Here is a 20,926-nt window from a genome sequence, read left to right as displayed (position 1 = left end):
ACACAACAAATTACAGTGGCCTGAGCACAGCCTAGAAAGATGTGATGACTGTGTGCATGGTAAATTGCAGTACAGTCTGCCTATTCTTCTACTCCTGGTTTCTAGGGTGAGCCAGCGTAGCCAAGGGGTGAGTTTTGTCATGTACGGCTTTTCTTTGTTACTCCTCAGACCCCTAGCTTATAAATGTGTGCTTGGAAATTAACTCAGGGAAGAGGAGAAGCAAAGTAAAGGGTTGGGGGTTGGGAATTGGTTTAGGGCATAGTTTTCTTGGATTTAAAAATATATATAAGGATACAGTGGTACACACATTCAAACTGGAAAAATTGCAACTGCAGGGCGTTTGATTCCTCTGTTTGGATTCTGAGGGCAGAGTTTACTCTCACTCAGTTCAGAGCTTTTAAGTATGGCCCCTGCCACGTGGTGATGCACCAGGAGGGGTTTCTAGCTTTGGACTTTAGCCTATAGATTTATGCAGTGGAAGAGGCTGGAGGACCCTTCTGTCCAGTCTCGAGGGTAAGTAAGAGAAGGAGTTCTACTTAGAAACCGTTACAAATTGGTCCTTAGTAATGGCTGCAGTGTTGATCAGATGATATTAGGAGTCCCCCAGTGATTCCTTGGATAACAGCTACATGTAAGTCAACCACTGAACATTTGCTTGTAGCTGCTCTAGATTTTTGTTTTTACTGAAGGAAAAGGAGTATAAACATGAGACACAGAGTCTAGAGGCTGCTTGAAGGGTTTCTCTTGTTTAAAGCTTATATTGAAATGTCAGTGTCTTGTGTTCAGCTAACAGTTGCCGTGTTGGAGCTTATAACGTGGGTTGCACTTGAGCACCCGAATGGTAACTATTATCTTTTCTGTTACAAAACTGACTGCTTAATAGTTGTGTTCATCCAGGTTTTATAAATTGGAGAGAGAGAAATGATCATTCCCCTTTGAACTGGCCTTAGACAAACAGATTTTGTTCTTGTAGCACATGATTATAGTAAATGATTATCACATTCCCTTCTAAGGCCATAAGGTTGTATTGCAATTATGCATTCAGATTCTTTCCTTTGCAACATTTAATATTAGAGTAAATATTTACATTAGCATCAGTCTCTTCTATGTAGACTTGATTCCTGTTTACATTTATGTTCACACTTAAATGAAGATTAACAAATGGAAATAATTATTTTAGCTGAAATTTATATACATATGACATTATTTCTCACTTATACCCATACCATCTTTAGTCATGCTTTGAAGTGTTCTCATTTATACCCAAACCATCTCTGGTCATGCTTTAAAGTGATTGACCAGGACAGGAAGTTGCTGGCTGCCAACACATTCTCAGTGGTAAGAGCTTCACTCTTGCCTTTCCTGACATTGGACCCACAGTGCTGGCGGCATGCATGGTCCCCTGCACCAGGATACAAGAGAGAGGGGTTTTCTGTTTGTTCTGGAAAGGTATGGGTTTATATTGAAAGCTCCATATTCTTCTCATTCAGTGGGTTAATACACACTGTGATGTTTCTCTCTCTCTTTCCATGTGCTAGTTTCTGCTTTCACATGTATTTGGCTAGAATACTTTTCAGTCTAATGTTCAGAATTGGAGTTTTTCTGTACTTCATAATATTGCTCATTTTCTGTCTAACTTTTGGCATTCAAAATTTCAGTGTTGTAATCGATCTCTATTAATAGGGTATAGAAAAGACAGTGTTTTTTTATTCTTTAATTTTCAAAGTAACCTATAAAGGTAAATTATGCTTATTGTAGAAAATCTGAAGAAGATAGATAAGCAAAAAAAAGGAAGAAAAATCTATAAGTTTCTTCCATAGATGCCACCTATAACTCTTAATAAAAAATAGGGCTGCACTAGCCTATTATATTCTTAATGGAATATTGTAATGGTTGTTAAATCAGTTGACTCAGAATCTCTTTTTAATAAATGAGTCAGACTGTATTATTATCCAATTACTGTCAGTTGCTACCTTTCCAGAGAGCAGAAATGGTTACTTTGATGGAATTTTTTAAACTTTTGGCACCTTTAGGAAACAAGGTGAGAGTTGTGGCTTCCTGGGTAAAGTCCTTGAGTCTAAGGCTTAAATTGACCTGAAGCTGGAGGTGTTGACAGTGCACCTCGTGAACATGGACGTTTAATGGAAACCATGGTTACTCTGTACTGTTCTTGAGGACCTAGCAGATAGGAAGAAAGAAGGAGGGAAGCTCAGTTTTTAAAGGAAACAGAGCTTAACTGAGCTTGACCCCCCAGGACTAAGGGTGTTTTCGAAATTCTTTGAAAATTAAGACACTGCCCTTTGCCACACAATGCAAATATAGAATGAATAATAGCTGAGTTAAACAGAGACTAAGTATAAACTTTTGAAATTCTTATTATAAATAAGTTTTATTAGTTTGCCATTATTCTCTATCCCCCCCCACTTCAATTTTTAAAAGTACAAAATAAATTCTATTAACCAGCTGTAACCATGTTTTGGGTCCCCCCCCCCATTCATTATCATTTGACCCTTTGGTGATAAGTAAGCGTGAACATGGGAAAATGAGCAGAGAAGTTAACAACAGTGAGAGAAATGGGTGGGTATGTCCATTGTCTAGGTTGGAACATCCTGGCTTTTGCTTATCTATCATTTGCTGTGTAATAATTCAGATATATTTTCTGTCCTACTCAAATAACTAGGACAAGTTATTTGTTGGAAAAGACCTCTATGTAACTTAGAAATAAAAGGCAGATAGAACGTCCAACGTTTTTTTCAACATTACAATGTGCTTTTAAACTATAAAGAGTTCTGAAAATGCTGGGTGCTATTGTTATTATCATTGCTATCGGTGCCCTCACAAAGCACGGAATTCATGGGAAAGAGGTCTGCACTAATAATGCATAAATACTTTATGAGCGTGTGTCACCTTTTTGTGAATTCACTGGACTAAATTTTGATTATTTAACATTTTGTGATGGAACTTCTCTGTTCTTTGGATAGGAAATAAATAAAAATCTATGAGGACATTTTCCTTATATTCATACAAATATATCTTATTTATTTTCCCTTCTATTATTTTTCCAAACAAAATACTCATAGTCAAGAAAGATGACATCACATTGAAGATCACATTAACGTGCATAATTTACGTTACGTTCATGTAACAGTCAGTCACCATCCCCAAGAAAACCCACCAGGCCTATATACGTTCCTTGACAAACGTTGCAAGTTTAAGAATTCTGGAACATATGTGTATAGCTTCTCACACCCATAGACCACATCTTGGTTCTTGTGCAAAGCACATAATTTAAAGATGAAATTAGAACTCTTAGGAAGCTTCTTACCATCACAATAAAGGTATACAGCACTGAGGAAATAGAAAACATTTAAATTTGGCAAGTATTTCTGACAATTAACTTACTGACCCAATTCCCTACAATAAATAGTGTTTCTTATATTATTCAATATCCAAAATTTAGAAAAATTTTGGTGCCTTTAGGATTAAAAAAAAGAGAGAGAGAGAAAGGAACAGATGAAAAACCTTTGATCTTATATAATCCCTAAAGCTTTTTGTATAACCCCTAGTCATGTCAGTATGCACAATTAAACTCCTTCTTACATAATTATAATCAAGGCATTTACTGTGCCACCCAAATACAGAGTAGGTTTTTATCTCCTGTGAAATGTAGACAGTACTGGGTGGCTTAATTAGTGCTTTGCTTCTCTTTTTACAAATTCCAATCCTCTGCTTCTAAAGACTCATACTTGCGTGAGAAGAAAGATTAGGAATACAAATAGAGTGATTTTACTCCTAGTTAGCTAATAATAATTCACTTTGTAATTGGGCCTTTGTGTTGCCAGTAATATCAACTGGTGAAGGACTTCTGCATGCATGTGGTGTTGAGTAAAAGGAAATAACTTTGGAGTGTAGACTCGTTACCCCTACAGTGTAAATATGTCTTTCATTCCCTAGACCTAGACTATCTGACACAGATGGTCCTTAGTAGCATTTCTAATCTTTGCAAATAAGAGAAGATAAAAGTATAACTTGCTAACATTTCAGGTTAAGCTGAAGCCTCCTAGCCCTTGCTTTTCCTAATGAGAGTCTTGGGAATAGCCGGTGTGTGCCATAGCATGTCTGCTAAGGTCATGGACCCTGAGGCCAGGCTGCCTAGGTTTAAGTTCTGGTTCCACCAAGTGTTGCTCCTACGACTCAGAGCAAAATCAGTTCAACTCTCTGGGCGTCACTTTCCTCATCTGTAAAATGGGAATAATAGTAGTTGTTGTTAAATTCGATGAATTCATGTCTGCAAGCACTTAGAACAACGGTGTCTGGAACACAGTGAGCACCAAAGAAGTGTTAGGCTGTTCGTTCTAGTGCTATGGGTTTTCATTTCTTATGACTGCAAATTCAAACAAGTTAGAATAATCCTAAAATGTATAATTTCGTAAACATTTTAATGAGGAAAACAACATAAAAAATAATGTTTTCTGTCTATAACACAAACTTTTCATTTTATCTAGCAATTGTTATTACATCAAAATATTTTTCTACCTGTTCCTGAGATATCAAAGAAAACTCCAGGACTAGTCAAAAGTGAGCCTGGAGCTCATGAAAGTGCCTTTGGAGAAAGACAGGCAGAGTCTAGATCTGAGGGTAAAACCGAAACTGTCTTACAAAATAAAGGGAGCAATGAACTGAGAAGATATGGGGGACTGGGAGTTTCAAGCAAGAAAAAAGAGCATTTATAAAACACTATGAGCATTAATAATATTTCAAAATTGCCAGAAAATCTTGGAAGTAGAGAAAGGAAGTCTTCAATGGGAAAACCACTAAAAACCTTATGGTTAGTAATAGGAACCTCTAGAACCTTCTAGATAAACCAGATGAGAGGCCCTGGGAGAAGCTGTTCATTTTTCAATGGTTCCTTTATTTCAGGACTTTGGAAATACACAGCCCATAAAATCTTGCTAGTTAGAGAAAAGGAGATGCCTCGTTATTGACACACCAATTTTACTTTTAAAAGCTTAATAAAACGCATTTTTACCCCAAGATAAAACCTGCCTTGTGGTTATCGTTCGATTTTAAATTCCAGAAATGTTTCCAATGGATATAAATTCATAAATAATGTGAAGTCACCATATAGACTACTACACATTTATACTGGGGGCTGGAAAGAGTTTAATGTATGCAGTTATAGTTAACTCACTATCTGTCAAAGATGCGATGGGCGTCAACTTCTCTGCTCACGCACTTTCCTTAACAGATGAAGGACTGAACCATGAGTGCAAACTCTGCAGCCAGACCTTCGACTCGCCTGCCAAACTCCAGTGCCACCTGATCGAGCACAGCTTCGAAGGGATGGGCGGTACCTTCAAGTGTCCCGTCTGCTTTACAGGTAGGAAGATTATTTCTGGAAAACTCTGGAGAGTTTCTCAGCCACATCCTGTCTCTCCTACCAGGGCATACTTCCCACTGCTATGGCCTTTTACAGATCTGACTTCAGTTCAATTTGGGAAGAAGACGTCTGATTTCTGCTGATTAGCATTATCGATTGCCACCTACTTTAGAGGCTCAGACGGTCAGGAAGGTTAGCTGTCAGGATGAACAAATGGCATTTCAGGTTCTCTCAGAAGTTTGCACTTTTCCATTTGTAAAATGACATCCACGTTTCATTCACTTTTCTCCTCTCGGTGTTAAAAGGTTAGCAAGGCAAAGGTGGCTTTTTCATCCTAAGACATGGGACTAAAAGAAGTACAGCCGTGTTGTCAACACGTCTGTTATTTAAACGTGGAGAATTTTATAACATTCCCTCTATGAAATATAAAGGCGTTATTAAAACCCTCCCCCAATTCTTTGAACTAGAAAACAGATTAAATGAACACATTAGATGAGGCCTTTATTTCCTGTGTCACTGGATTTTTAAAACAGAAGTTGATATAAGTTTACACTTTTAAGAAGAAACTTTTATGAGATGTTGTAGCATTATAGTTTTCGGCAGCAGCAGCAAAAAGAAAAATTGCAAATCAGAAACTATAATTTGAAGCCCATAGGGGTTGAAATATGATCACACACGTTTCTGCTGCTCCCGCGACAATGACAGAGTTATTTTGGAAAATCCTTTGTGATAATTTTGCCTGTGTCTTGGGCTCATTGGTCAAACCCCTCAAGGCTGTGTTTCCTTCTTATTTGTCAGAAAAGGCAAAACAAAACAAAAACATCTCCTCTCAAAAGTGACTTCCTGGTTTGCGGTGTAAAATTCCAAAGCATTGGTATTAACCTTCACTGCATTCAGCCTGTAGATTTCTGTCCTGTAATAAAATAAAAAGAGAGAGGCCATGTTCCTACACAGTTAGCACAAGTAGTACCAGACTATGCTGATGGTTCTGCCTTACCATTTGCCTGTGAGGCGTCTTCATTCAATAATTCCATCAGCCGCTCCTTATTTTGGAACTATTTTTTGATTCCTCCAAATTTGTATTTAAAATATATATATTATGTTTTCACCGTAATGTAGTATTTGTCTTAATACAATGAGTCAGGAGTCTGGGTTCTTTATAAAAGCTCCTAGTAAGTTTTCATAAGGAGGACTGGGTCATAGATCTCCTCATGATTAAGACCCCTAATAAAACAGCCCTTTCATGTTGTGGCCAGGAGCCTCGTAAAATGTGCGAAGTTAGATAGAGATTTGTTGCAGATCAGTATAAAAACCCCATTTCTTTTGGTTGATGTAGGTAAGAGACAAAAATGCATTAATCATGAACGGTCTGCCTTTCCTGTGCTGACAGACCTGAAGTGTTTTAGTGTATCTTGAAGTAATTTTAGAAAAAGCAATTTAAAAAAAAACAACCTTCCAATATAAAGCGTGTTGGGGGGGAGAAGAAATCTGAGCAGTTTTTTAAGGTAATGAGAAATATGATTAAAATGTATGACTCACAAGAACAATATTCTAATATTTTAGGCAGGCTGGCAATTAGAATAATTTTAATGATTAGAGTCAAAGTCAAATGCCAGCATCTTTAATAAATCCTTTCCCTGCCTATACAGATTAATATTGTAGATGCAAACTTTTTTAGGTCACAGTGCACCAGGCATCCATCAGAAGTCAGTTCTGCCAACCCAAACACTGCCTCTGGCATATACAATTTAATTATTAATAGTATGTCTCCTAGGTAAACTGTTACACAGTCTTAGGGCCTTGTTTTGTAGTCATTAAAATTGAACATGTTTATATTATTGAAACCCTTGCATTCAGTGTATAGGCTGAGTTGATCTTAAAGTATCCAAAGAGACTTTACCTGCCGTTCTGTTACACATTTATAGACAGTGCCCCAGAGTAGCTGTGGGATATAATTTTTAGCATTAACACATTTAAATAGAGAACTGTTCGGTAGCTGTGACTTTAGGCAAATACAGTAAACAGGGTTTTGGCATCTATGATTTCTTAACCTATGGGTTGCTGAGAAATAAGAATCATTTCTGTTCAGACAGTGCTGTGCATTTGACAAGTTTCATTTTAAAAGATTTATGGGGGGCAGGGCCTCGATAAACCTTTACTTTGGAGCTGTTTGGGTTCAGTTAGGTGCCCGGTAGAGTGCATCTTAACAAAAGCCAGAGACCCAAGCATGAGCACGTGTGACTCCCTCCCCCATGCCCCTGGCAGTGGTCACCCCCAGAAGGTATGCCATTCATGCTGCCCCGTCTGCAGCTGCTCACAGGGAGTCATGGACGGAGGGCATTTCGGAATGAAAATAACCCCAAGTTCACTCTTCTTTTATCATTGCAGTGTTTGTTCAAGCAAACAAGTTGCAGCAGCATATTTTCTCTGCCCATGGACAAGAAGACAAGATCTATGACTGCACACAATGTCCACAGAAGTTTTTCTTCCAAACAGAGCTGCAGGTAATATCCCCATGAGGAGGGCTGGCATTGAACTCAGTTGCTCTTCTTATAGGAAACAAGGGCGTTTTAAATCTGGATTCGCGGTATCACTCACCCTGGGCCACCATGATGCTTTGTGTGTACTGGGGCAAAGGGAAAATTAGAGGCCGGATTAACAGACACCAAAGTCATTTTGCCCCTGGCTGCTGTCAATCATAAAAAGAACTAGAACAGGCCTATAATTGGATCTTCTGACCCAGTGTGATAGACTTAGGGGTCAGGTTTACTGGACTGTAGGATCGTTCACCTCACTTGTCAGGGCCCATTCTCCCAAACTCTGTTTTATTCATGTTCTGTTCCCACTGGGCTACAAGCTGGATGGATGTCCAGGTCATTGTTGTCCTGAGGGGCTTAAAATTGGAAGGGAGAAGGGAAGAGAAGAAAGAAGCTATACTCTTATCCACTGTTTCTTCTACGTGACAGAATAATTATTACTTAGTGACAGCCTTATAGTTGCAAATTTGGCACCCAAAGACTTTTTAGCCTTGAATGTCCCACTTGCTAGATGTGTGACCTTGCACTGGTCCAAAATGCTTCAGAACCTCGGGTGTGAAGAAATAATAGACAGGTGTAACACTCACAGGGCTGTTGTTAGGTAAAAATGAAATAACAGGTCTGAATGTAGGGTATAAACTCTAAAATATTATAGAAATGTTTGGTCAGTTTGATTATTCTTAGCAATGGACTGGTGTCGGTCAGAGACCTGGATCCTAACCCAGAAATGTCCCTTATTGTGAAAAGAAGATAAGTCTATTTTTCCCCCTCTTACTTCATCTGAAAAATGGGTCTAATAAATACCTTCATTTTTCAGATGGAATGATATAAGAGTAACATGCCTTTGTTAAATCTTGTTGGTGCCCTTGGAGGAGAATGGATTAGAATTCAAAGTTATTTCATTATTGTCAGCATTATTATTATCAGTAAAGTTATTTAGACTAAAATAGGGTGGGGATGATTTTCTTTTTCCTTTGGTACCGAATTCCCTAAACAACCAGAAGAGGGTCTGATGTGATTGATGTGGTTGAGGCAGGACTAAGGGACCCAAAGCCCCACCCACTCCTTCATCTCCCATCCCACGCTGTGGACCCTGGGGCAGCTTTGGACCTCCTTGGGCTCTGAGGAAGCCATATTTATGTGAATTTTGTATGAAAATAAGGAATTTACAGTTTATCATCTCAGCTTTCATCCTACCAGTGAACAAATAGCAAATAAGGATGTCAGATAAAATATATATGAAAGAATGGGTGATGCTATTTAAGTGTTATAATGTGTCAATGCACCAGTGTTAAAGTTGCTCTATTACTTTTCATCACTTCAAAAAAGAATTCTACTCTGTCACATCTGTTTGTGAATTGAATATAGAAGACAGACCAAGTTAGACTATTATTTAAAAGTATACTTCGTGAAAGTAACCTAAATTTCTATTGGAAAATATAGTATATTCTTATTGCAATAGGTATGGAAGGATAAGTCCTTTGAGTTTGTGAGATTGTAAAGGATATGGCTAGTACACCTAAATGATGCTGTTAATTAGTATTAGCGGAATTCATAGTAGCTTAAAATCAGAGTTGTACAGATTCTGTAGTGACTGGCTTCTTATCTAACGTTCCTGGAAAAAAGTTTGCAACAAATCCACTTTTGTACTATATTAGTAGGTTCTAATGCTACTGACCTGCTGGTCACTTGAATGTCTTTCATTAAAAGAACGCCACACTCCAGCAGTGGTGGCCTGTGGCCCATTGGCGAGCAGACAAAACTAAGCAATTAAGCACATCCTTCAGGACTCCAGGTTTCTTTTATGGCGTATTTTAGGGTTTCATGGAATGTACAGTATTCTCTCTTTCCATTACTGGATAGACCAGGGGTTCTCCACCTCTTTGATCTCAGGATGCTTTGACACAAATTATTGAAGACCACAAAGGGCTTTGATCTATGTGGGTTACTATCTGTTGATATCTTCCATATTAGAAATCAAAATTGAGAAATGTTTTAAACGCAAAAATACACAAATAAACAATTCTACTAGCTGTTGGAGAAATTATACCTTCCAATGTCAAGTAGCCCCTAGAAGATACCACTGTACACTCATGAGGTAATGAGAGTATAAAGGGCAAACATTGTCTTAATGTTATTGTGAAACTAGTCTTGACCTAACAGACTCCCTGAGAGGATCTAGGAGATCCCCGGAGGTCCCCCAGCCACACTAGGAACTGCTGGTATAGAAGACATAGTACCGAACACAAAACTGTTTCTGAGTCTTTAAGACCTTACGAGGTCAAACATCTCTCAAAACATTTCTGACTCATTCATTCAAATTGTGATCTGGGCCCAAATAAGTCTTCTTTCATAATCTGAAGCTGTAGGCTTATTTTTCCAATCCCACAACTCAGAATCATACATATTTGGCCTTGATGTGAATACTCAGGCTTAAAATGTACATCATTCCTTTGATAAGAACAGTATTTATAGTTAATATGTGATAATCATTACAGCTAATATCCACAGTCATTGAAATATCTGTGTAGGTCTGTTTTCTTAAATCCCTAGTAATAACAATGGCTTTTAGTTTCAATACATTAAGAAAAATGGATCAGAGTTAACTTTACTTCTAGTTTTGAGACCTTTCTGATTTTTATGATTTGAACTTAGAGGTTCACAGTCCTGTGCGTTTGTCTTCATTACTCACGTCACTTTATACCCGTGCTTAGAGGATGGAATTAATATGACTTTTATATATTGATGATTTATTTCCTGCATAGAAAGCGGTCGGGGTAGGTATACAAAAAATACAGTTTTGTGCATTTCTAGAATAAGGGGGGGAAATCAAGTGAAATTAAGGTGACGATAGAAAATAAGATCGGTACCTAAAATAATAACAGAGTAGAAAAATGAAGCCCCTTTACCAGCCCACTGTAGTTCATGCCTCGGTATGAAAATTAATGCAGATTTTGAAATTGATCCATGTCACACCACCTAAACTCATCTACATTTTTATGCCACTAATTAGTAGTTCAGAAAGAAGGACTTTTCACAAGAGGCATTTTATAAACCAAATGCCCAAGAACCGGAGATTGGAGCTTTGAAAGCATATAGTTTATCTGGCTCTTATATCAGAGTGAGACTAATAGGGTAGGTTTAGGGTGAGCGTTCAGAATTGCCCAGGAACATCACTGTGGTGTATCTTTTAATGGTGCATAAACGATTTCATGACCATAATAAGTAATTTACATTTCTTTCACTGTTTATACCCAGTTAAAAACACAAAAACATCTTTTTGAGGATAGAAGTGCTTTGTTGGATATAAAATTACACACACACACACACACACACACACACACACACGGAGATGTGTTATTTTCATTAACATCACTTAACAGTACTAGTCAGAATTCAAATAATTCCTCATAATACACTGTCCATCTTCAGGAATCAAGGACTTAGGCATTATCCTTTGACATCACAGACCACAGTTGCTTTTAGAATTAAGCAAGATGAAACCTCTGTTTCTATGGGACACTCCATCTAGGACTTGCCAGTGTGAAAGCTATTGTCTTTGCATGACCTCTAGACCTTTCTGACCAGAAGTTCTAAATGCCAGTCCAGGGATGTGTAATGTGTAACTCCTGGCAGGATATAATCTATTTCTTCTGGTAGAGTTTTCCCCCATTCTTGCAAGGAATTTTAATATACTTCAAAGGCCACCTAGCATGCTGGTAGGGAAGATGTGCTTTGGAATAAGAGTGCATTATTTGAACTAAGTGAACATTTTGTTATTTTAAAAGCAAATGAATATGTTGAATGTTTCACATGTTTTCCTAATAGGCCTCAAAACTTTTTCTGCAGAACTTAAGGAAGCTGCTTTGAGAGAAGGATAGTATGGTCCAAGAATAATATCCTACAATGCATATTTGTATCCGAAGTGGTTTATACAGGTGTGGGCAAGTGGTGTGTTTGTAAAACTCCTGTTGAATAGGCCACTTTCTTTCAATACAGTAATTACTGTTTAATTGGTGCCTCTAGAAAAACTACAATTCAGTGGCAGTGATCGAATCGTCCTCTTCCAATGTGTCCCCATAGAGACTTCTCTGAGGCATCATGTTGTGAATGTAAGGGACATGGAGGGAATTCCAGCGGTGGGAAGAGGGGGAATTGGCCTACATGAACTTGAGGCTCTGAGATTCTGGTATTAAGTTCTTTTTGAGTCAAAGATTATTTTGATACTTGGCCTTCCCTTCATTAATTCATGGATGCAGTATTTTCTACATACAAAATAAAGTAGTGATTTGACATTCTGAGGGATACGCCAAGACTTTCAGCTATCGCTGAAGTTTAAATACGTAATTGTCTCTACAGCTGTTTGATTTTCTTCTCAGATCACTTTCCCACCAAATCAGCCTGATTTTGATGCGTATTTTTCACACCACAGCGTCACTGTTGCTCAAGTTTTATGGTCACATTTCTGAAAGAAAAATGAATGACTGCATATGGAATGGGACATATAGGACAACAGCACAGCACTGAAATGTGGCTGCTGTGTGGCTGACTGGGTCATTCACTAACTTAGCTCCTTACCTAAACTAGCCTTTTAATAATTGTTATATAAGTTTGTGTCTCAAAGTATTAAGTAATACATGCTGAGGCATTGAAGAATCCTTGTTGGGAATCCCCTGGGTGTCCAGTGGTTAAGACTCCACACTTCCACTACAGGGGGCACGGGTTTGATCCCTGGTCAGGGAACTAAGATCCTGCAAGCCGCATGGTGAGGCCAAAAATAAAAATAAGAGGTTGAATGTATTAAAAAAAAAAAAGTGAGCCTTTAAAAAAAAAAGAGTCCTTGTTAATGGCCAAACCACAGATACCATACTATAGACTGCTATCATCCCGATACCGTTCTGAGGTAAGAAAATATATTTATTAATTTAAAATATTTATAAAAATATAATTTTATCATTTTCAATTTACCATGGCCCCAAGCTCTCTATGACGTATCAAAAATAATTAGAAATATATAATAGTTAAGTCTACTAGAAAAGGTTTACATATGATTAACTATCATATGAGGTAATATGTGATAGATTGTTCTAAGTATTCCAAGAGAAAATGTTTATTCTCCAGCTGGGGCAATCGAGAAAGTCATCGTGTGGGAAGCATTCAAGCTGGTTTTGAAGGACGGATATGCTTCCGGTATCTGTGGATGGGAGAGAGTTAGCCATCCATAAAATCTCAAATAGTTAATGGTTATTTTCAAAATAGTTTTTATGGGGTTTTTTAAAATTTGTTTTATTTTGCTTTGATTTCTACGTAGGCAGCTTAGTACAAGGGAAAGGGCATGAAGTACAGAGAACCATCACCAGAGTTTGATTTTGGTCACTGCCGCTCACAAGCGATGGACTCTGAGCTTCCGTTTTATCATCTGTAAAATGGGCATGTAGGAGACAACAGAGCATCCTGCCCAAGCCCCAGGGTCCTGGTGAGAGTGCAGTGGAGTAGCCGATGTCGAGCCGTCAGTGCAGAGTGTAGAACAGGGAAGCACTGGGTGAGCTCTGCTTCCCGGACCCCCTCCCTCTCCCTAATGCTGACCTCAGTAAACAAAGTCAAGAGCCATCATTACTTGGAAATAAAATCTCTATCCCGGACATGTCAGATGTTTCCTTAGTTCTCTGTTCTAGTTCACTGGAACAATTTCCCAATTAATCATACCTTGACATAGTTTCATGTTAATTGGTTTCCAGGTAAAAATTCTTACTTTTAAACATTCATCTTTTTCAAAGGATTAAAGAGTCGAGCTTCTTTTTAGTTCTGGTTTTCCTTTGTAGCACGTAACTGTAAAACTAAACATTTAAATTTGCTTTCAGAAATGTATTTCAAAACAAGCTAACCCTTCTCCCCCGCCCCCCCCACCTCCGAAATTAAAGATGAGTGGCCGAAACAAAGTTTTATCTTGCCCCTCCACATAAGACAAGGTAGGATCGGGGTGGAGTGTGGGGAAAGGTTTGTTTTAGTGTTAGCTTGTTTTCATATTTTTCTCGGAGTCAGGCCGAAATTCTCTTTTGCAAACAAGAGGAGTGGAAAAGTGTGTCTTACTGCTCACAGCACATCTATAAGAAGTGTCTCTAAAACTATTGCCCCTCATAACTCATCTTCTTCTCACAACTTTTCTATATTTTTCAATTGTTTTGTTTTTATTTCTAACAGAACTTGAAATTCCTTTCATTATCCCCACTCCAGCTGTAAGACTGTAAACCCTGTCCTGCCTTGTGCCTTATCACGTGGTCTCCCTTTGGGACCCTCAGACTGGAACGATTTGCCCATCACCATGTCTGGGCCTGCCACAGCCGGGTTACATATTGACAGTCATGTGGTGGGGTGTGCTTCCTGCCTCTTCCTAGGTGGTCTGTGCCCCATACCTTAGTTCTCCACTGCCACCGATCCACTGGACCTCTGTGTATCTCCTGTTCTTGGGGCTGAATTCGCAGTCCTTAAACGCATCGTACGGACTCAGAGGGCTGCAGGAGTATAAACTGTATCAAGGGAACATGTGGCTCTGGAACTGGTCCGCTTCTACTCCGCCTCATTTCTCTGCTTTGTGGGCCTTCGGGGCTTTTGAAATAAACTGGTGCTACGGCAGCTTCCACTTAATTTGCTCAATGGTTAAATTGATCTATCTCTTTTATTTGATCAGATCTCCGGGAACCAAATCGTTTGCATTGATTTATTGATTGGATCTATGTTTTCACCATTACTTGTGATCACTTTCAGCTGTTAATATTGGATAATTCAATCAGGATTGATTGGCCTTACCACTGAAGGCAGAAAGTTGATCATATAGGACAAAGAAATAGGGCACGGCTCACCTCAGTTTGACTGTTAGTCTCTCTCTCACCCCCTTCCTCCCTCCCTGCACCTTCTCTCTTCCTAACATGTAAGCAGTAGTAAAAAAAAAAAAACCTATCAAAGCTGCCCTTTTTCTTGAGCAAAGAAGGGAGTTTAAAATTTTATAGCATTCATATGCATCTAAAGATGAAGTAGCTTTATTTTGCTTTTTAATAAAACTGCACTTAGAAATTAGGCAAGCATACGGAAAGATAAGCACGATTATCACAGTGAACTCATTGGGACTACATGAGTAAATGAGTTTTCAATTACCCGTTTTGTACCAATAAATCCCTAATCCGTGTGTGCATGCTTGGGGGCACAACCTGGGCTCACCTTTTTCTAGATTTGGCCCTCACTGCTTCACCATGTGTCCTACCAGTCACATTTTCAAGAGTCAAGTGGGTAATAGGACCGAAGGAGGGACAACAGAGGTATTTGCATTAAGCGAAAACCACGTTATTTACATTGAATCATTTCTACAGCACCCCAGCTCAGTTTTTAAAAATTCTCCATCCATTAATTCCTTAATGTTCATATCGATGGCTGGTTTTCGCTATTAAGAGATGGAACACCACCTCCCCGTTCTAGGACTCATTCCCTTCTCCAACAGCCCTGTTGTTAGCGATCTGCCATTACATTATTTTTTTGTCTGGCCCAGAGTTGACGACAGATGGCCATCTCCGAACTGCCATCAGTGCGACCTTATGGAGCATTCAGCTAGTGTGTACTGAAGAGCACTGCGGCCACTGCTGCAACTCCCTCCCCTCCCCCACCCCCTGGAAATGTTCATCACCTCTGCCACATTCCGCTTTGGCTGGGCTCTGCTGGCTCTGCCGGCTCCTGTGTCACCAAGACAGCCTGCTGCCACAGCACCGGAAGATCTGCCTCTGTTAGGAGCGAGAAACTGCGGGCACAGTCGTCCTGCAAAGACAGCACTCTGTCTCAGCACCTTTGCAGGCAGATCCTTGGGCGAGAGCTGGGCCTCCACATTTCTAGAACATTCTGCAATCCAGGGAGGCACGTTGAAGTCCCCCGTGTGTTCCTGTTTTAGATGTTTGCTCTACGCATGGATCAGTCTTCTCACATTAGCAGAGACACAATGCCAAGAATAGACTCTTTGTGTTTACAAACTTCGATCGGACTCTTGGAAAACACCACTTCCATATCCACCTGCTGTGGCAGTTAGAGTTAGAGAGAAGGTAGTCATGGGCTTCAACGCTCAATCCCCTGAAATGGGCAAAGAATCCACTCCAGCATCCTCTGACCCGTCGATGTGGCAATCCCTTGGCCAGCCGCATGAAGTGAGCTGTTGGTGCACGTTTGGAGAAAGATTGATAGGTTGTCCTTCACTGAGTTTGCTAAGGCCAGGCGGCTTCAGAGCCATGCGTGTATTTTCAGAGGAATTCACATTTGTATCCTTTATTGTTATATTTGCAGCGAATCTACAGCTCGTAACAGGCTCTGCCCCGCAGCTATGAAGGAGTGAGTTCCCCTCATTGGGGAGAGAGCAGTGTTCTGTGAAAGCCTGAGATGTGGCGGGTGAGATGAATAGTGCTTAAAAGCGGTGCTCGCGGTGCTGTCATCTAGAACAGCAACTCCGAAGCTCTAAACGGGAGTGAAAGGCAGGGTAAACGAGTCCTTTAAAAGTGGTGAAATTTTAAACTGCCTAAAATAACAGGCCTCCTTCATTGATAACTTCATCGAGGGAGGGAGGGAGGGTATGGGGGAGGTCACTGGGCAGGAACCGCTTTCCCGTAAGAGGAGGACAAAGTTTGCAAAGGGGAGGCTTTTCCCTTGTACCCAGCGTGTCTGGGAGGCTGGCATCTTTCTTTCGTGCCCTCCTTTTGCTTTGATGCGGCCCCTCAGATGGCAGAAGACCATCTCTCGCCGGAAACCCGAATCGCCCATAAAAGGTTTCCTTTTTCACTTTGCCAAAACTTAATTTTATAATTATCTGACTTACAGCACTGGGCACAGCTGCTGAGTTTGTGTGCCTTCTAGACAAATAAAAGGCTACCGTGATACTATCAAATATCAGCAGTATGCTGAGCTGTGCTTGGAGTTTATAAGGGTGAAAGGTGATTGTGCAGGAAAATAGAACAGTCTATTTGCCGTGAGCCGGGCACTAAGACCTCATCCCCATACTCAGTTATAATTCATGACAGTACTGGTGGGAAGCCCTCGTCCCTCTGTGGAGTTAATGCATCTCCACTGAAGCCTGCTGCGAGCACCCTGCATCCCCGCCCACCATCTGTGCCTTCGCTTGCAAGCCCCCCCCCCACCACTCCTCTCTCTCTCTCTCTCTCTCTCTCTCTCTCTCTCTCTCTCTCTCTCTCTCTGTTACTCACTCTTTCCTGAGATCTCCTGGTATTGATATTGTCAGGCGACTAACTAACTGCTTTGTAAAAGTGGCTCTCCAAAACGGGCTTGTCGTTTAACTAGGGGAAGAGCTGGAAGGAACGCATTACAGTGTTGTTAAATGTCTCATTTAGAAAATGTCGATTAGAAAATGGGCAGGGAAGCAGCAATGGCCTTAAACCAATCGCAGACTCTGGGAGCCAAGGATGCCCTGCCGATCACCGATTAGTACGAGGCACCTGTGGTCCGTGGTGAGAGACCAGGGATGCAACACAAGGTGGACATTATGACTCAGGTTAATCCTGTTCTGAACCAGAGTTCAGAGTCCGGAGTCGAATCTGAGAAATGTTTGCCCCCTCTATCCAGGGGCTTGGACCAGCTGGTGGCGTGAGCACCAACCCAGTCCCCACAGACTGGCCCCTCTGTGATGTGATGCTACCCACTCTGGGAACCAGAGCTGGTTGCCTCAGGGCTACCTAAAGCCTCTGCTCAAAATGATCAGGCCCTGGGCTTTACAGAACGCCACCTAAAATAGCCGCGGTCATCTGTGTGGTGTGAGCCATCTTCTGAAGCGGAATGAGCAGGGGTTGCCGAACTTCCAAACTCGCTGCAGCCTGGAGCCAGCAGTGGTTTGCTCCCACCCTGTCCCAGCCCCTCGTGCCCCTGCCTCCCTGCTCCCCTCCCCGCTTCTTCCCACTCCCCACTCTGCTGGGAGCCCAGAGGGTGATGGGGCAGGAGGACAGTGTGGGTTCAAACAAAAGATGACCCTGCACCTCCTCGAGCATGGCTGAAGCAAGATTAATGTGTAATGTTTCACAATATGTGCTCTTAACAGAGTCCATTGTTAGTCCTCCTTGAATGAGATAAATCAAATCCAGGCCCGGGACACCAGTATATGAATTTAACAGATGTGATGCCATAGGGAAACTACTGTGTTATAAACTGCAGAAATGGCCTTTTTCTACTCCAGACTCGGGCTTATTCCAAAGAGCCTTCAGAGCTCCAGTGGTGAGGTGAGAGGTCACCCACTAAGACAGTAGCACCCACACTGTAATTCAGCCTTGTGTGTAATTGGTTCAGAATCTCATCCTGGCGTCTGGCTGGTATTCGTCCCGTCATCTCGCTCACCCTCCGAAGGAGAAGTAGGGCAGGGATGGCTGTACTCCATGTCCAGGTTTTCTTGGGTGAAAGATCACTTGGAGATGACAAAGCTGAGTAGTCAGCCTGAAATCCTGGTTGGTATTTTATTAATTTTGCACCAAGATAAATCCTGAAATTCTGACAAACTCCATGACAGGTGAAATTCCTTCTTGCAGAATCTGCTCAGCAAGAGGCTGCTCATTTCGTTCTGTTCCGAGGCAGGCAACAGGAGGGCAGCTTTCTAATCAGCCCTCAAAGGACCCCCAGCCGCCCCAGAGTCTCGGGCTGATTGAATAACTCCTGGGCCTCTTCCCCTAGGCCTCCATCAGCGGGAGTCCTGTGGAAAGCAATCTCCCGCAGACTGGCACTGAAGAGAGCTTTAAACCACCATTTTCTGCTCTCCCGAGGAGCCTGGAGTACTAAAAGATAGATGGACTGCAGATATTTTATGAGAAACTGTCAGAAGAAGAGCAGAGTAAATGTTTTTTTTCTTCTTCTTTGAGTCACACACTACATCACTGTTGAATTTCTCCCAGAATCTTTTACATTGAAAGTAAGAAATTAATTGGTTGCTAACCTTTCATTCCCCCTCCCTTCTTCCTCGTTGTCTTCCTCCTTTTTTCTTTTCTTAAATATCCACACAGAGGCCCTTTGCTTAACCACAGTTGCAGAAAATCAGTACCATTTGCAATGAAATATTTATAATGACAGAATGAAAAATTGGATTCATTTTCTGGACTGTAGCCGAACAGTCTGCAACTTTGCGCAGTATTGTTAGGCATCCCTCCTTCCTCCCTTTCATTGGAAGCTTTTTCGAAAACAGGCCACATGTACACTTACCTATGCTTTGGAGGGATGCCTACCAAAACACAGAACCCGTTTCTGGGCTGTTTTTAAAAACGGAGGAGAAAAGAGCATATTTTCGTCTGTGTTGCCATGTGGGGGGCACTCAGCTGTGGCCCATAAAGAGGTAGAGAGGATGTGAACCCCGTCAAAAGAAGGAGCGTTGGCGCTGGGAAGGAGAAGCTGGGAGAAGTTTACAAGGAATCCAGGAGCCAGTCTGGTCTGCGCTCCGGAGCGGAGTACAAATAGCACCCAGCAGGCCATAGAGTCTCGGGGCAGGTTTATAAGGGAAATGGGAAGGCACAACAGAGGTGTATCAATAGACACTGATATCAGAGCTCACCTTCTTTTTTCCCTTTAGCGTTTGCTGCCGTAGGCTTTCCTCCCACGTGACCTCATATTCAGAGCTGCCTTCTTTCGAACAGAGGGTTGGCTACTGCATTTTTTTTTTTCAAAGATGAAAGACAAAAGGAGTTTGCTAGGACGGTGCAGCGTTGCATTGCAAACAAGCCCGTCTCACGAGTGCAGGGCCGCCACAAGGCGTTCTTGCTTCCTACACGACTTGATTACATCTGCAGCAAGATGCCTGTGAAGTACATTTCAGTCTCCCAAATAAGTTTTCGCTTACCACTGCACAGACGGGCCCAAAGAGCCGGCCCACGTCTCCTCCCTCCATTGTCGGACTATGACAGAGCTTACATCCGCACTCCCACTCCGGGACCTGCTCAGGCTCCCAGGCCAGCCCTCTGACTTAACCTTTCATCTGGTCCCTTGTGAAGCCCTGGGTTTAAGTAGTTAGGGTTGTTTTCTTTTGGTGGTTTTTTCCAAAGCGAGAACAGTTCCAGCAGACTTGAGCATGAGTTAAAAACAGCCAAACTCAAACCTGCAGGTTTTGCTCACTGAATTTGCATCCTGCATTGCCAACTCCACCAGATCAATAATCCATATTTTAGTGTATAATAAAGGCTGCCTGTAATTGAATTAGCTCATTCATTCCATCTGATTAGCCCTGTTTTATTCATGGAGCGGAAAAATAATACAAGCTTACCTTCTCCAACATATCGCATGATGTGAATGTAAAAGAGCCTTCAGCACTGTAAAACAAATTTATAAAGATGATGGAGAGTTAATTTCAGTCTTTGTTTATCCTAGGAATAGGAATAATACAAAACACATCATGCTGCATTTTTGTGGTGATAACTTTAACATTCACATCTACTGTGTCAGTCTGTCCTCCAGTCAGCCCGGCATGAATATCCTATAATAGGTCTCTCTTCTTACCAAAAGCAAGAACGCCTCCTCAGTTCTGAAGGACAGCTGGGATAAACAGTCTTCTGGTATTCGCCTTGGAGAAATCCGCCTTAAGAGATTTCACCCTAAGGTCATTACCTCTTATCCATCCATGGATTACCATTTGCAAGCTTTGTGATTGCCTACTCTCTTCTCTTTGAAGCAAAATCTTAGCACACGTTTGGACCTGGGTGATGAGAAACACTGAACAGGAAAGGAGTTCTTCATCATTGGGACCCCAGGCTCTCAATGCATAGACCAATTTGTGTGTGATGCATACTTGCACAGGGGCTTGGAGGTTTTGTACAGGTTTCTAGGTTTGTCTTTTCATTGCATCCAAAAAGAAAAAAAATGATTTGGAGAAATGCTGACAGTTCAGCATGAAATGATGTGTGTTCTGACACAAACTGCATTGTAGCTTAGGAATCTAGCCTGAAGTTCTTTTACTGTGGCATTTCTTTGATTCAGGGGAGAAAAAGAATTTTCTTTAAAACTG

At 41.1% G+C, this 20,926-nt stretch overlaps 1 protein-coding gene across 2 annotated transcripts in view; it reads left to right on the top strand.

Moving 5' to 3' along the window:
- Window positions 1-20,926, top strand: part of ZNF521 (zinc finger protein 521) — a 283,124-nt gene that overhangs the window by 249,012 nt on the left and 13,186 nt on the right. For both annotated transcript variants that reach the window (XM_060029516.2, XM_060029515.2), the window contains exons 6-7: window positions 5,249-5,380; window positions 7,769-7,884. In XM_060029516.2, coding sequence (XP_059885499.1) covers window positions 5,249-5,380; window positions 7,769-7,884 — 248 coding nt within the window. The remainder of the gene's footprint in view (window positions 1-5,248; window positions 5,381-7,768; window positions 7,885-20,926) is intronic.

This window comes from Delphinus delphis, chromosome 13, assembly GCF_949987515.2.
Source record: "Delphinus delphis chromosome 13, mDelDel1.2, whole genome shotgun sequence".
Lineage (NCBI taxonomy): Eukaryota > Metazoa > Chordata > Mammalia > Artiodactyla > Delphinidae > Delphinus > Delphinus delphis.
The sequence above is the reverse complement of the archived record's forward strand: the minus strand, read 5'-3'. Positions and strand labels throughout refer to the sequence as shown.